The 13737-nt window shown below is 36.8% G+C and overlaps 1 protein-coding gene across 3 annotated transcripts in view; it reads right to left on the bottom strand.

Moving 5' to 3' along the window:
- Positions 1–371: 371 nt before the first annotated feature.
- The window catches only part of LRRC27 (leucine rich repeat containing 27), a 71215-nt gene continuing 57849 nt past the window's right edge, over positions 372–13737 (bottom strand). For all 3 annotated transcript variants that reach the window (XM_081954833.1, XM_081954832.1, XM_081954834.1), the window contains exons 9-11: positions 11716–11855; positions 2568–2694; positions 372–1452 (exon numbers count right to left, since the gene is read on the bottom strand). In XM_081954833.1, the coding sequence (XP_081810959.1) occupies positions 1312–1452; positions 2568–2694; positions 11716–11855 (408 nt within the window). In that variant the 3' untranslated portion in view covers positions 372–1311. The remainder of the gene's footprint in view (positions 1453–2567; positions 2695–11715; positions 11856–13737) is intronic.

The raw sequence follows: 13737 nt of genomic DNA, 5'->3' as shown, positions 1-13737 counted from the left end.
GTACAGTCTAGGAAAGCTTTGTAATAAACCGATGAAATTGAACAAGCCACGTTAGCTCCATTCTGAAGATGGCTAGTCAGTGCTAATCATACATTTTTCTGGAGTTGTAAATAAAGGGTAATACCCATTCCTGCTGCTTCCAGCTGTTCTGAACATTAAAAAAAGTTCTTCCCTCACTCCCTTTCATTATGTGGATAGAATACAATCACAGATGGCTAGTATTAGTACCATCATAATGCAAGCCTGCTAGAAAGTATATTTCATCTGAAAATGTTATTTTGCCCCAAGCCAAGCACTAATCAGAGACAGGACTCGGAAACAGAGAAGAAACATCAGCTGTTTATTGTATCAAGAGTGATAGAGCTGGTACAGTCACATCCTGTCTTTAACAGATTGTTTAAATCTAAGGAGGCTGAGTTATATGATGAGTGGGTGGTTACATAAATCATTGGAGTAAATACATAAAGATCTGACCAGTCTCCTTACTCTTGACACTTTGCCACTGATTTCTTGGTATTTAAGTAAAATATCTGCATTCCTTAAATGACTCCAAACATCACATATGAAGACACTAGCAATGGTTCTCTGTTGAAGTTATTTGCTTAATATGATAAAATGCATTTTATCAGTGAGATTTGTTTGCTAGCCATAGCTCCTCAAGTTCAATGCGTAGCTTTCTATCAGCCTTGACATTTCCATAATAACAAAATCCTTGAGGATCCAAGTTCAGAGACAAGCTTTATCACTTTTGAGGGCACAAAAATAAAATCTGATATATGGTTAGAAACTTTGAAGCCAAATATTATCTTAATCTGGAAAATAGGCCTCTCGGCTAAGGCACTCAGATGCTAATGAGCTAAATATCACTCTAAATCCTCTCAATCAGGGTTTTTTGGTGGGGGAGGGGGGAAGAGATCCATTGGTTTAAGAGTGATGAAATGTCAAGTTGATCACCTCCCATTCTCAAAAACCTATTTGGGTTCCTGAGGTTACTATACCAGAATTAGCACAATATGCAATTACATAAAAAAACTTCTGTACTTCTGCTAAGACTCCTTAATACAGATTAAATTATGAAACATACCTTCACAAAATAATTCTGAGAAGATAGAAAAAACAAAATGCAACCACACTGCAACTACATTATAAGGTATTCCAAAGGCTTAGGACATAAATTCTAACTTTATGAAGTAAAAACATAAACAACAATAAAGAGGGAATACATAGTTTTATAAAGTCTCTTTAAAAAACAGATTCCCCTGAAGAACAACTAGTGAGAGGCTGCTGCATGAGAGACAGTCTTTCATCCACTTAAAATGTCATTTTGGAAAATATATTTGTGGGTAGGAGATTATCTGCTGTAGGAAGCAGCTCGCCTGTAAAAGCAGTGAAACGATACTCCTTGTGAAGGTCCTTCTTCAATTCAGTAAGCTCCTCCTCCAAATGTTCAACCTGTGGCGGCAAAGATTCAGATATGAATAAACAACCCGCACACAACACCTAATGATCAAATTAACATAACATGACCGTCTTATTTTTGGTTGTGCCTCAAACAATACTACGTAGTTGCAAACTTGGATAGATAAACTGGCTCTCTGCCATTCTCATGTCAGTGTGAAATAATTGCCTTTGGCCAAGAAAGCTTCAATTATGAATTCTGCTCAGTATTGTTACTAATATCTATTCTTCTACATACTAAAACTACTGGGTATCTAGATCTCATGGAGTGGAATGCAGTGTGTCTCTAGTCTAGGATGAAGAAATAAGGAAATGCAAAAATTAAGAGCTGCCCCACACTTCCTACTTGCCCCGACATGAAGATAACCACTAACTGTCGAGAACATGAATACACGATGATGTGCCCAACCCATCCTGACCCACCACAAATGTAGCCTCCACCTGTTATTTTTCTTTCACCTTTAATTATAATGTATTTCCACTTCGCTGTTGCACAAGCATACCAACTCAGATGTTCCTGCATTCTATGTCTCTAGCCACCAATTGATTTCCTTTTCAGTTGGATATGTGAAGCGAACCGGTTGTTAAACCAGTAGGATCCCACCCCCGTATAGGCTTTATAACATATAAGATTAATATAATATATAATAGTATACACATTTTCTGTTGATATTTTATTTTAAAATCCTGCTTGAATTTTTTTTCCATTCATTCATTTGCAAAGCACCATAATCAAAATTCTTTGTCTCATTTCAACTAGTTTTCCTAAATGAAGAAATAATATTCCTTCATTTATTTTTCATTCACGTTGCTCAACCTATCTTCCCATCTTACAAATTGATTGCATTTACTAGAGTGAGTTAGGGCCTGCTTTGGAATCTTGATTCATATGCAAACCAAACTTCTGTCAACATAGTTTATGGTAGGATTTGCAATCAAGAGGAGAGGAGACGGGAAAACTCCAAGCGGGTGAGAGTGACAAGAGCACAAATCACATTCAATCCCAGCATTTAGGAATGGTATATAATGATACAATCCTATATTTCAAAGGGAATAAATGCAATCTACAATGTCAACATCTTTGATTTGTTTTCTAAATGCAAACCTACAGTTTCAAGATCTTGATTTGCTTTTTCCATATCTTCTTTGGGTAATCCTCTTAACTTTTTTCTTTTTTCTTTCATTAATTGTGTGTGCTGTTTAATGCGATTTTCTACTTCCTTGTATTTTGCAGCTCTGAAAGAAGAAGCAGAATCAATGCTTTCCCCCCAATTTGTCTCATTTTCATGTATAGATCTACTTAGGAATTACATATTTAATAAGTACTCTTACATGGCAATTAAAAAGCCATATGACAATGTAGAAAGAGTAACATTTTAAAAGGCTTGAAGCTTCTGAATGTGTGGATATTTGGGATATACATTTAAGCTTCTAAAACTACAGAATTGAATAAAACTGGAATTTTTAATCTGCTTGTCCTAGCCTACAAAAAAATTAAGATGCAATCTTGCTTAGAAATAACCTTTAATAAAGTCGGTTAGAATTTAGTAAACACAGAATTATACAGTTTTCTACTTGTCACCTTCCTATCTTTTTCCCCAATCCTTGTATCCTTTCCCATGGCCCATCTGGGAAAAATACAAATAAAAATGGGCCTTGATTCTTAACTAATATTTGAAAAAATTACACCTCTCTCACAACATCAGCCTACAACATGGACAATAAACACTGGAAAACACCATGCATTTGTATAGATGAGCCCATCTGTATTCAGGTTTGGTCCTAAATATTTGACAAACGGAAAATTATAGTCATAGCCTTGAGGAGGTACATAATACCTATAGTTGGTCAAATTTCTTAACACTAGAAGCAGAAAATCTGCTGAACATCTTGGCCCCACCCTGGCAGTAAAAAATACTATTGCAATATCATTAATTAATGTTCAATTTGGAGCCTTTTCTTATTAGTCTTCAAATCAGCTTAATGACAGGGTTGGCTTTGAGAGCAGTTTTTAAAACAGAGTACAATAGAATAAATATCTCGGGTACATGCAATAGGATAGAAGAATTTCCTTATTCAATAGCTATGGCATCATTGACCACTACCTTGGCTCATAGAAAGTAATACTTTTGGTTATCCATTCTCTGCATCTGTTTTTATAGAAGGGCAAGGAGTTTCAAATATTAGAATATTAATTCATATTTTAGATAAATATCCAGGAAAACAGCTAGCGGCAGCAGTGGATTTGCTGAATATGGAACAAGAGTAGGTCCAATTTTTCCAGTAACTTTTGGCTGGTATGAATTTCTTTCTATTTTTTTTTAAATCACGTTACAATGTGGTTTTGAACTGATGATGTTTGTTTGCTCTGCTTATGGCCTGGTTCGCTATCAAAATAATAGAAATCCTGACCAATATTATTCCATAAGGCTATGGTTTAATTCTACATTTAATACTTAGAAAAGAGATTTCCCTTCCTTTCATTTTTCTTTTTGCTATGTTTATCCGCTCTCTTAATTTTTTCTACATTAAAACAATTAAAAAGAAAATGATATAATTTGAAATGCTAATGTTTCCAAATGAGGCATGTGTCCACCAATACCCTTTTCTGGCTGGGAGGATGACTTAGATAGCTTTTCATGTATCCAGAGTTCTTGTGGTAATAATTCATTTTAATGTAATCTCTAGAGGACATACAGAGGTAATTAGGCAACAGGGCCATGGGTACCATCTGGGGCTCGCTTGTCCCTGGCAATCTTAAAGCCACCTGCTCTTTCTGATTTTTCTGAGAACAAAACAAATATTACTAGACTTAGGCATAGAGCCATCATAGCTGTCTGTACATCCTTGTACTGTCAGCCTTTGGTTTTGGTTTTGACTTAAAAACTCATAATGATAATGAGGGCAGGATGATCCACCAAGTACTATTCTCTTTGCTATCCTATATTTAAAGTAATTAGATTCTAACATTTAATTGAAGATTTATGTTAGATGTATAACCTACTGGTGTACATAGCTTTTGTGAGCTAAGGGCTGTCTGAAGTCACCCACTGAGCTTCCATGATTAAGAACTTGTTTCCATTACACATCTAATATTTTAACCTCTTTATGACACATTCTACATGGGCTTTCTCTTTATATTAAGTTTAAAAAATTACATTATCACTTTTATTGCACAATTCAAGACAGCGCATCTTATTTGCCATTAGGAAGCATGCAATGTTTCCATGCTATTTTCTTGCATGTATCTTCAAATGAGAAACAAACATTGCATACAAACATACGATCTGAAGACTTTTTCAGAAATCAGAGTTTGATTTATTATAGTAATGCTTCTCCATTCAGATATGACTATTGAAAAAAACCACCATGCAAAATATTTCAAACACTGAAACTTCTGAAAATGCAAGAGTAATATCTATTCTAGCTGTATGCAAAAAAGGCATATGGTATTATTTTGGAGAACAATAGAATATTAGTACGTTGCTTGTTCTCTTTGATCATTGTGTTATCAACTGCTATCAGCTAAGGAAAAAAATGTTTAAACTGATTAAGCATCTGTCTCCTGTCTTCAAGCTTTAAAGTAATTAAAAATGTTTTTCTTCTGCAGTCCCTAGTTATGAACAAGAAGTTTCCACAAAGCAACTTATAGAGCAGAATCCAGGAAGAAGAAAAAGTTCTATTAGACTGGTGTGGCAGGCTCATATTTAAACACTAAACAATTATTTTATAGATTGTTTAATGAACAAGTACACAAGAAAAGGAAAAGAAAAGCAACAGCAACAATAGACCATAATTTGCAAGAATGTCAGCTTAGAAGATTTCTAATCGAAGCTTAACTGCAAGCTCAATGCCATATACAACATCAAGAAAAGATAATCACTCATTATTTTGTGTACATTAAAGCTTTCACAAAATTGCCGTAGAGAGCAATGCTTCTCAGGTATTACCTCTGTGTTTCATTTCAACACTTTAAAGATATGTGTATTCATCTCCCCTCTCTCAAACGCATTTAAGATGTCACTCAAGAGACACACAAGTTCACATACACTTTTATAAGGAGCTGGAGCTTCCATTATTAGGTAATCTTCTCATGTGCATTGGAGCAAGTGCATTGGAGCTAGATTTCTCATTGCAATAGGACTTAGACTTATATACCGCTTCACAGTGCTTTTACAGTCTTCTCTAAGCAGTTTACAGAGTCAACATGTTGCCCCCAACAATCTGGGTCCTCATTTTACCCACTTTGGAAGGATGGAAGGCTGAGTCAACCTTGAGCCTGGTGAGATTTGATCTGCCAAATTGCAGGCAGGCAGCAGAAGTAGCCTGTAGTACTGCATTCTAACCACTGTGCCACCTCTTGCAGGGAGACGTGAACTATCTCTTCACTTGTGTCATCTTCATGACTAGGAGCAGGGAGAAGATATCATTGCTCCTTACATGTTGACTGATATTTGTTGCGTGTCATGGACTGTAACCCCATTGATTACATTTTCTTCTATTTTATGTTTGCAGGTATGCAGCACCATTTATCTGATAAAATGTATGAGATAATGCAAACTTATTCCCAATAAATATTAGTCCTTAGTGGGGATAGGGACCCATGGCCCTGAAGATGTTACTGAACTACAACTTCCATTAACCTTCATTACAGGTAGTCCTTGATTTCAGTGATCATTTAAAGTCACAACAGTACCAACAAAAATTGACATATGACCATTTTTCATACTTGCAGCATCCCTGTGGTCACATGAACAAAATTCAGACGCTTGGCAACTGACTCATATTCATGATGGTTGAGGCATCCCGGGGTCATACCTTCTGCCCAGCAATGGGGAAGCCAGGTTCACTTTATAACTGTGTTACTAACTTAACAATTGCAATGGTTCACTAAACAACGGTGGCAAGAAAGGTTGTAAAATGGGACAAAACTCACTTAACAAATATCTTACTTAACAATAGAATTTTTGGGCTCAGTTGTTGTTGTAAGTCGAGGACTAGCTGTATGGCTGACTGAAGTTGTAGGGAACTGTAATTCAGCAGCATCTGAAAAGTCATAGTTTTTCCATTCTTCCTCTAAGGTATCGCAATTCTACTTTCCGACATTAACATTTCTCTGCAGAGTTCAAATGCTTTTTGAAGACCTACTTCATAAATGGCCAATAGAAAACAAGCTTTAATATCAAAATAATGGCTTGTGTGCTTTTCTTCCTGTGAAACTTCATTGAGATGGGAAGCTTTTGCTTCCATTTTCAGTTAACCACAGTTTTTGGTGTTTTCTTAATGAAATAATTACATTCTATCCCATCTTTCTACAAGTAGGAATTGGGAAAAAACAAACTATAATTAATTGGACGCTGAACTATAGTATAAGGCAATGTTGGTGATTTCCCAATCTATGGAATTCTGGTAGTAGAAGTCCATAGATGAACTATGGACTTGAAAAATGCTGGTATAAGGAGTTAGCTTGTTTAAATACTCAATGATTAATCAAACAGGAAAACCAGTCTTTTGATTTTTCTGCAGTTAAAATGAAGGACTGAGTGTAAGGGTGTGCAACCTATCCACAAATCATGAGTGTAGTCATTCTGGGTGTAGAAGAATTAGTGCTATGTAATTCGATCTGAGTTCTTAGGAGAAAGGCAGGATGCAAACATACAATAAATACCAGAATTCTAATTTGTTTATAAGTAGAAACATGGAAGATGGATGCACTTGTTCATTCTCTTTCCTTTTTAAACTTTTAAACAGTGTTAGTCGTCAGAAATGTGTCTACAGAACAGGGTCTTATCTTATTTTTTTCCAGAACTGACATACTGTGCTTCTGTACTAATGAATGAGTACAATAAAGTAGTTTGACTTAAACCAGAGGAATCTTGGCTCAAATTTCTGCTCACTGGCAAACTTACCCTGCGGAATAAATTGAAAGGTGAGAGGAAGCAAAACAAATGACTGTAATGTAATCATTATACATATTCCTTGGAGAACAGAGGGAACAGAATTGCAAGACTTTCTGCACACAGAAGAAAGGTATTTCCTATTTGTTTGGTTGCCTCTCTTCATACATCTATTGAAAGGTAATGACCATGGTATTCTATATTACACTTAGCAGAAATGGAACTGAGCTGAAACTTTTCTTTCTTATTTGTAAGGAGAGAATTCTTACTATTCATTTGCTTGAAGCATTATAGTTTACAGTGTCTGGATTCAACTATGCCAGTGTTATCCATGTGGAATTTTGTCTCCGCCAATAACACTTAGACTTATATACCACTTCACAGTGCTTTAAAGCCCTCTCTAAATGGTTTATAAAGTCGGCATATTTCACCCAACAATCTGGGTCCTTATTTTACCAACCTTGGAAGAATGAAAAGCTCAGTCATCCTTGAGCCGGTCAAGATTGAACTCCTGCTGTGGGCAGTTAGCCTGCAGTACTGCATTCTAACCACTGCGCCACCGTGCCTGTTCTGCCTCGAGCATTGTAGGCTTGCTCGGGGCATGCAGTTAATTCCACGCTTAGGAATCTCATTCAAATCAAGTTTATTATCAGGTATTCTTAATAGCAAAACTTACAGTTCATACTTCTGCCTTTCCATAATCTGTCCCATTGCATGGTGTAAAAAGATGATGATTTCACTCTCATGCTGAGCGGAGATACAAAACACTACTATTCCGGTTCACAAAGGTATTTAAACTGGCCGACTATAAAGTTTGCACGCAGGCAGAATGCCCCAGTGACCAATCAGAAACGCATGTGGTCACATCATGGAACTACATTTCCCATAAGGCAGTCTCTGCCTACATTTCCCATGAGGTAGTTTCTTAAAGGAGACAGTTCTTAATTCCTACACTAGCTATATACTGCTGGGGCAGCACAGTGCCTCTAAATGTCTGTATAGGCTCTCATTTCTGAGATGAATAAGTGTCTTTTGATTCATAAAAGTAGCAATCAGCTGCACTGCCCTTTTATGACAGTCATTCATGATATGATATTGATAGCAACGTATTGGTATAATGAACATCTTCAGGCTCAAAGTACTTTTTCTTTTAAAATGCTACTGGCATTTCTGCTGCTACAGAACTTGAATCAAATTATGGGAGCTGATGCAATGCACATTATGAAATTATAGAAGAACAGGGAAGAGGAGAAGGAGATGGAAGAAGAAGAAGATGAAAAGGAGGAGGAAGAGGAAGAAGCAGCTGTACCTAGTTGTTAATTTGTGTGGCTAAATCGGAAAGAAGGACCTGGAACATTAGAAAACTGTAGTGCCAGTTTCTGAATGAGAAAGCATTTGCAGTCTATCAATTAGGATTTTATTTACAATAACATGCTGTATATATCTCCATTAAATATGAAATAAATGCTTCCATTTAATAAAACAGCTTGTATCTATGATGATAGGCCAAGCAGATACAGGTAGTCCTCAACTTGCAACAGTTTGTTTAGTGATTGTTCAAAGTTATAATGACACTGAAAAAAGTGACTTACGACCATTTTTAACACTTGTGACTGTTACAGCATCCCCATGGTCACATGATTTACATTCAGATTGTTTGACAACTGACTCACAGTTATGATAGTTGCAGAGTCCCAGACTCATGTGATCCCCTTTTGTGACCTTCTGACCACCAAAGGCAATAGGGAAACCAGATTCACTTAACCATAAGGTGGGGAATTTTTGGTGGCTGGGGTGTGTGTTTGGGGATTGTCATGTGTGTTGGGCCCGGTCTCTGGGTGTTATGTGAATTTCATTGTATGGATATACCGTGCATATATGTACAATGACAATAAAGTATTTATTTAACATTAAAGTATTTATTTAACATTAAAGTATTTAAATTTAACAACTGCAATGATTCGCTTAACAAAGGTGGCAAGAAAAGTCACAAAATGGGGCAAAACTTACTTAGCAAATTTCTCACTTAAGAACATGGATTTGGGGCTCAATTGTGATCATAAGTTGAGGATTACCTGTATATAATTAGTCCTTGACTTAACAACCATAGTTGGGACAGGAATTTATGTTGCTAAGAAAGGCAATTGTTAAGTTAGTCACATCTAATTTTATGACATTTTTTGCCGTGGTTGTGAAGCAAATCATTGCAGTTGTTAAATAAATCATGTGGCCATTAAGCAAATCTGCCTTCCTCCATTGACTTTGATTGTCAGAAGAAGTGGGGGGAGGTTGCAAATGGCGATCACATGACATTGGGACACTGCAACCGTCATAAATACATGCCAATTGTTAAGTGCTTGAATTCTGATCAAGTGACCATGGGGTTGGTGTGACAGTTGTTAAGTGCAAAGACTGGTTGTAAATCACTTTTTTCAGTACTGTTATAACTTTGCATAGTTATTAAATGAATGTCTGTAAGTTGAGGACTATCTGTAAAGGGGATAGAATGAAAGAGAGTTGGAAGGGACCTTCTATCCTTCCCCCGCTTACGCAGGAAACCAAATGGTTGTCCAATTTCTTCTTAAAAACTTCCAGTGTTGGAGCATTCGTAACTTCTGGAGGCAAGTTGTTCCACTGATTACGCTAATTGTTCTAACTGTCAGGAAATTTCTCCTTAGTTCTAGGTTGCTTCTCTCCTTGATTAGTTTCTACCTATTGTTTATTGTCCTGCCCTCAGGTGCTTTGGAGAATAGCTTGACTCCCTCTTCTTTGTGACAACTGAGATATTGGAACACTGCTATCATGTCACCTCTAGTCCTTCTTATCATTAAACTAGACCTTCCCAATTCCAGCACTGTTCTTTATATGTTTTAGTCTCCACTCCCCTTTGTTGCTCTTCTCTGCACTCTTTCTAGAATCTGAACATATTTTTTATATCGTGTTGACCAAAACTGGATGTAGTATTCCAAGTGTGGCCTTACCAAGACATCTTAAAATGGCATTAACACTTCGTGTGATCTTGATTCTGTCCCTCTGTTAGTGTAGCCTAGAAGTGTGTTAGCTTTTTTGACAGCTGTAGTACACTGCTGGCTCATATTTAAGTGATTGTCCACTAGGACTCTAAGATTCCTCTCACAGTTAACTACTGTTGAGCCAGGTATGATAAGTATTTTTGGGGGGAGAGTAGAGAGAAGATCAATTAACATATTGTTCAGCTGGAATTGGGATATGGGAATATTGGACAATAACCAAAACAGAAAGAAAAGAAAAATGGCATTGTATTTCTCCCAATACAAGGCCTTATTATTGAAGTAGCTCCAATAATAATAATAATAATAATAAATATTTATTTCTTAGCCGCACCCTCTCCCGAAGGACTCGGGGCGGCGTACAACAAAACATAGGAAATAAATATATCGACATACATATAACAAAACATATACCAAGACATATATATGACATATACAAGGAGGAGGTGAACTGATAGATAAAAACAAGTAAAAACACAATGTTTAAAAACCCCTAAATAAATTGAATGCAATTAAAATACCCCAAATAAAAAACCCGTCAGGAGCGATATAGAGCCACATCTCTTTTAGTGCACTCTATAGCCATGTTAAAGTGCTCTCTTCCAATCAATGAGCCAACAGAAAAGTATGCCAGCATAAACTACCCTTGGTTGAGCCCTCTTCTTCCTCAGTAATAAGCCTGGTAAGTGGCATTGTCTTTAAATAATTCAATACAAAAAAATTACTCTGGTTTCAATTCTACTCCCATAGAGTGCCAGCTTCTGGCTTAAGAAACAAGTTGCTCTCTTGAGATGAAGAAAGATGGACAGGTTTAGGTGTATGATAGAGCAGTTGATTTAACTACCTGTCAGATTGCCCAATTTACAAGTTACAGGTGTAGAGGTATTATTGTTTTGAAATAGGGGAAATTTCATGTACATAAGGAGCCCATGTAGAACTTGGCAAACAGTATGATAAGCTCAGGTCAGGCTCTACATAAGTACTGATGTGTAATCCAGATCTTCCTGAACTTCAACCACAATGTCCATGAAGTATGGTGCTTGCAACAGCCTAAAACTATATATAGGAGCTTGGCAAATGCCAACTCAGTTACATCATAAACTACATCATCAATGAAGTATAATAGATTGTGTGGATGGCAAAAATTGAATTGGGGTAAGAGGGAAAACAATACTTTAAAATTGGAACAGCCAAAAGCAACTTTAAACGAACTCACCTTAGGTGAAGAGCGAGAGGAAGGCAAAGTCGTGAGGACATGGCATACAGGTTGATTACTTGAACATGTTTTTGTTACAGTTAGGGGAATGTGAGGCTGACCCCTTAGTTCTTACCTGAAGGCATCAGCGGCTTTTATTGAATTTATATTTTGCGCTGTTTCTATGTGCTCATCCAGGTCAGATGATTCTCTCCAACTGTCTAGCTTATCATTGCTCTTAATATTATCGGTAGCATAAGGTGCGTTTTGTGATACCTAAAAAAAATGTGACATATAGTGGCATTAGAGCAACTTGGAGAAAAAGATCAACTAATTGTGCTAGCTGGATTTAATGCAGGATAGCAATATGGTTAAAGTATTGGAGTGAGACTAGGAAGCCAAGAGTCAAATCTAGCTACATCCGTTTGTCTCAGCTCAGGGATGGAAGAAGAGATACTCCTTATGCTACCTTGAGTTTATGGAGGATAGGTTGAATATAATCAAATAAATAGCTAAGTTATAAAATTAGTTGTTTAAATTTCCCAACTATTAATCCCCCTTTTTACAACTCATTTAATCAAATGTAATCATTTCAAATATCACAGCAGTTATTTTCTAATCATAGCTTGAGCAAGAACGGTGGGTGTATTATATACGTACATAGCAACTGACTTTTTCTCTTCATATAAAGGCAAACTACATTTTAAAAAGACATCTAGAGGTTAAAGGCAATCAGCACATCTCTAAAAAGATGTACAAATGCAGCAGGATACCTTCAAGTAATTACCTTGTTCTGCTGTCTAGAAAAGGTACCATTATGTATGTTGCCACTCCCTACTAGAAAGGCCAGTTACATTTGAAAGAGAAGAAAACAGAGCATAGCTAATGGGAACTTACGGTATTTGTTTTCCATCAACATGTTCTTAGTGAGAGCCTGGGGAATCAAACTGAGACATGACTGGCTTAATTTCTATAGGATACAGCAGTGTTTCTCAAACTTGGCGACTTTAAGTCCTGTGGACTTCAACTCCCAGAATTCCCCAGCCAGCTATGCTGGCTGGGGGATTCTGGGAGTTGAAGTCCACAGGACTTAAAGTCACCAAGTTTGAGAAACACTGGGATACAGCATCACCCTTCTCATATCTAGAGGCAGAACTGCTATCACAATTCAATCCGGGGGTTTTTTTCCTTGCTAGTTTGAACCAACAAGAAAAGAAAACCCGTTGCCACGATTCAGCTTCCAGACAACTCTGTCTGGATGACTGAGAATCTTCATCATCTTTCAATATGTTTCCCAGCATAAGCCGTTTTTCTCAAGAATCACGTGTTAGTATTGTGAGCATTTGGGTTCCTTTTTTTAATACATTCATGTCTTGAACCATTAGATTCTCATTTGATGAGACAATACTTTATCATTAGCTATTTACTGATTACATCCATGTTTCTTATCCTTCTATGTCTGTGACTATATCTTCTACATGTGGCCTATTTAACACCTACATATTTGGTCAAAAACAAACCCTAATTTCAGCCTGTTACAAATGTAGGCCTGAAATCTAATAGCAGAAATTAGCATTGCCAGCAACTGTGGCACTGAGAAACTATTACCAGGTGTCCCCAAAATCATACCAGAGCCGGTCCCCACCCATCTCCCTCCATTTTAAACTATTATCCAGTCAGAATTTCAGCTGATCTATCATAGATAATAATTCTAACCCAGCCAAAGCCAGAAGAGCATACTATGTTTAGCAATAGAAAGGCAGGCTCAGAAACTCACTGGATGACAGTTAAATGCGAAGAAAACTGCTGAGACTCATTTAATCATAATGGGATATAAAAGAGTGACTGAAAGAGAGAGATAGGGAGGGAGGGAGACAGTGGGAGAGACAGAGAAGTGAAGGACATGCTCATAGTTTTGCAAGGAGTATACAGTATTAATGGTGTTTAAAAGTCATACTCTTCAGGGGTATGCCAATCGCTGCTTCATTTCTCACATAAATTAAAAATCATGCAAGAATGGAAACAAGCTCCTTGGAGCATTGAAACAATGGAACTATTGTCCTTGACATTTCACTGTAGAGCAAAACATTTTTTAAAAAATCATTTGTTAAGAATGCCAATTAATAAAACAACTTCTTTTATTAAAACCAGACTTTAT

This window comes from Natrix helvetica (genome assembly GCF_964273705.1).
Source record: "Natrix helvetica genome assembly, chromosome: 5".
Classification (NCBI taxonomy): Eukaryota; Metazoa; Chordata; class Lepidosauria; order Squamata; family Natricidae; genus Natrix; species Natrix helvetica.
The sequence above is the reverse complement of the archived record's forward strand: the minus strand, read 5'-3'. Positions and strand labels throughout refer to the sequence as shown.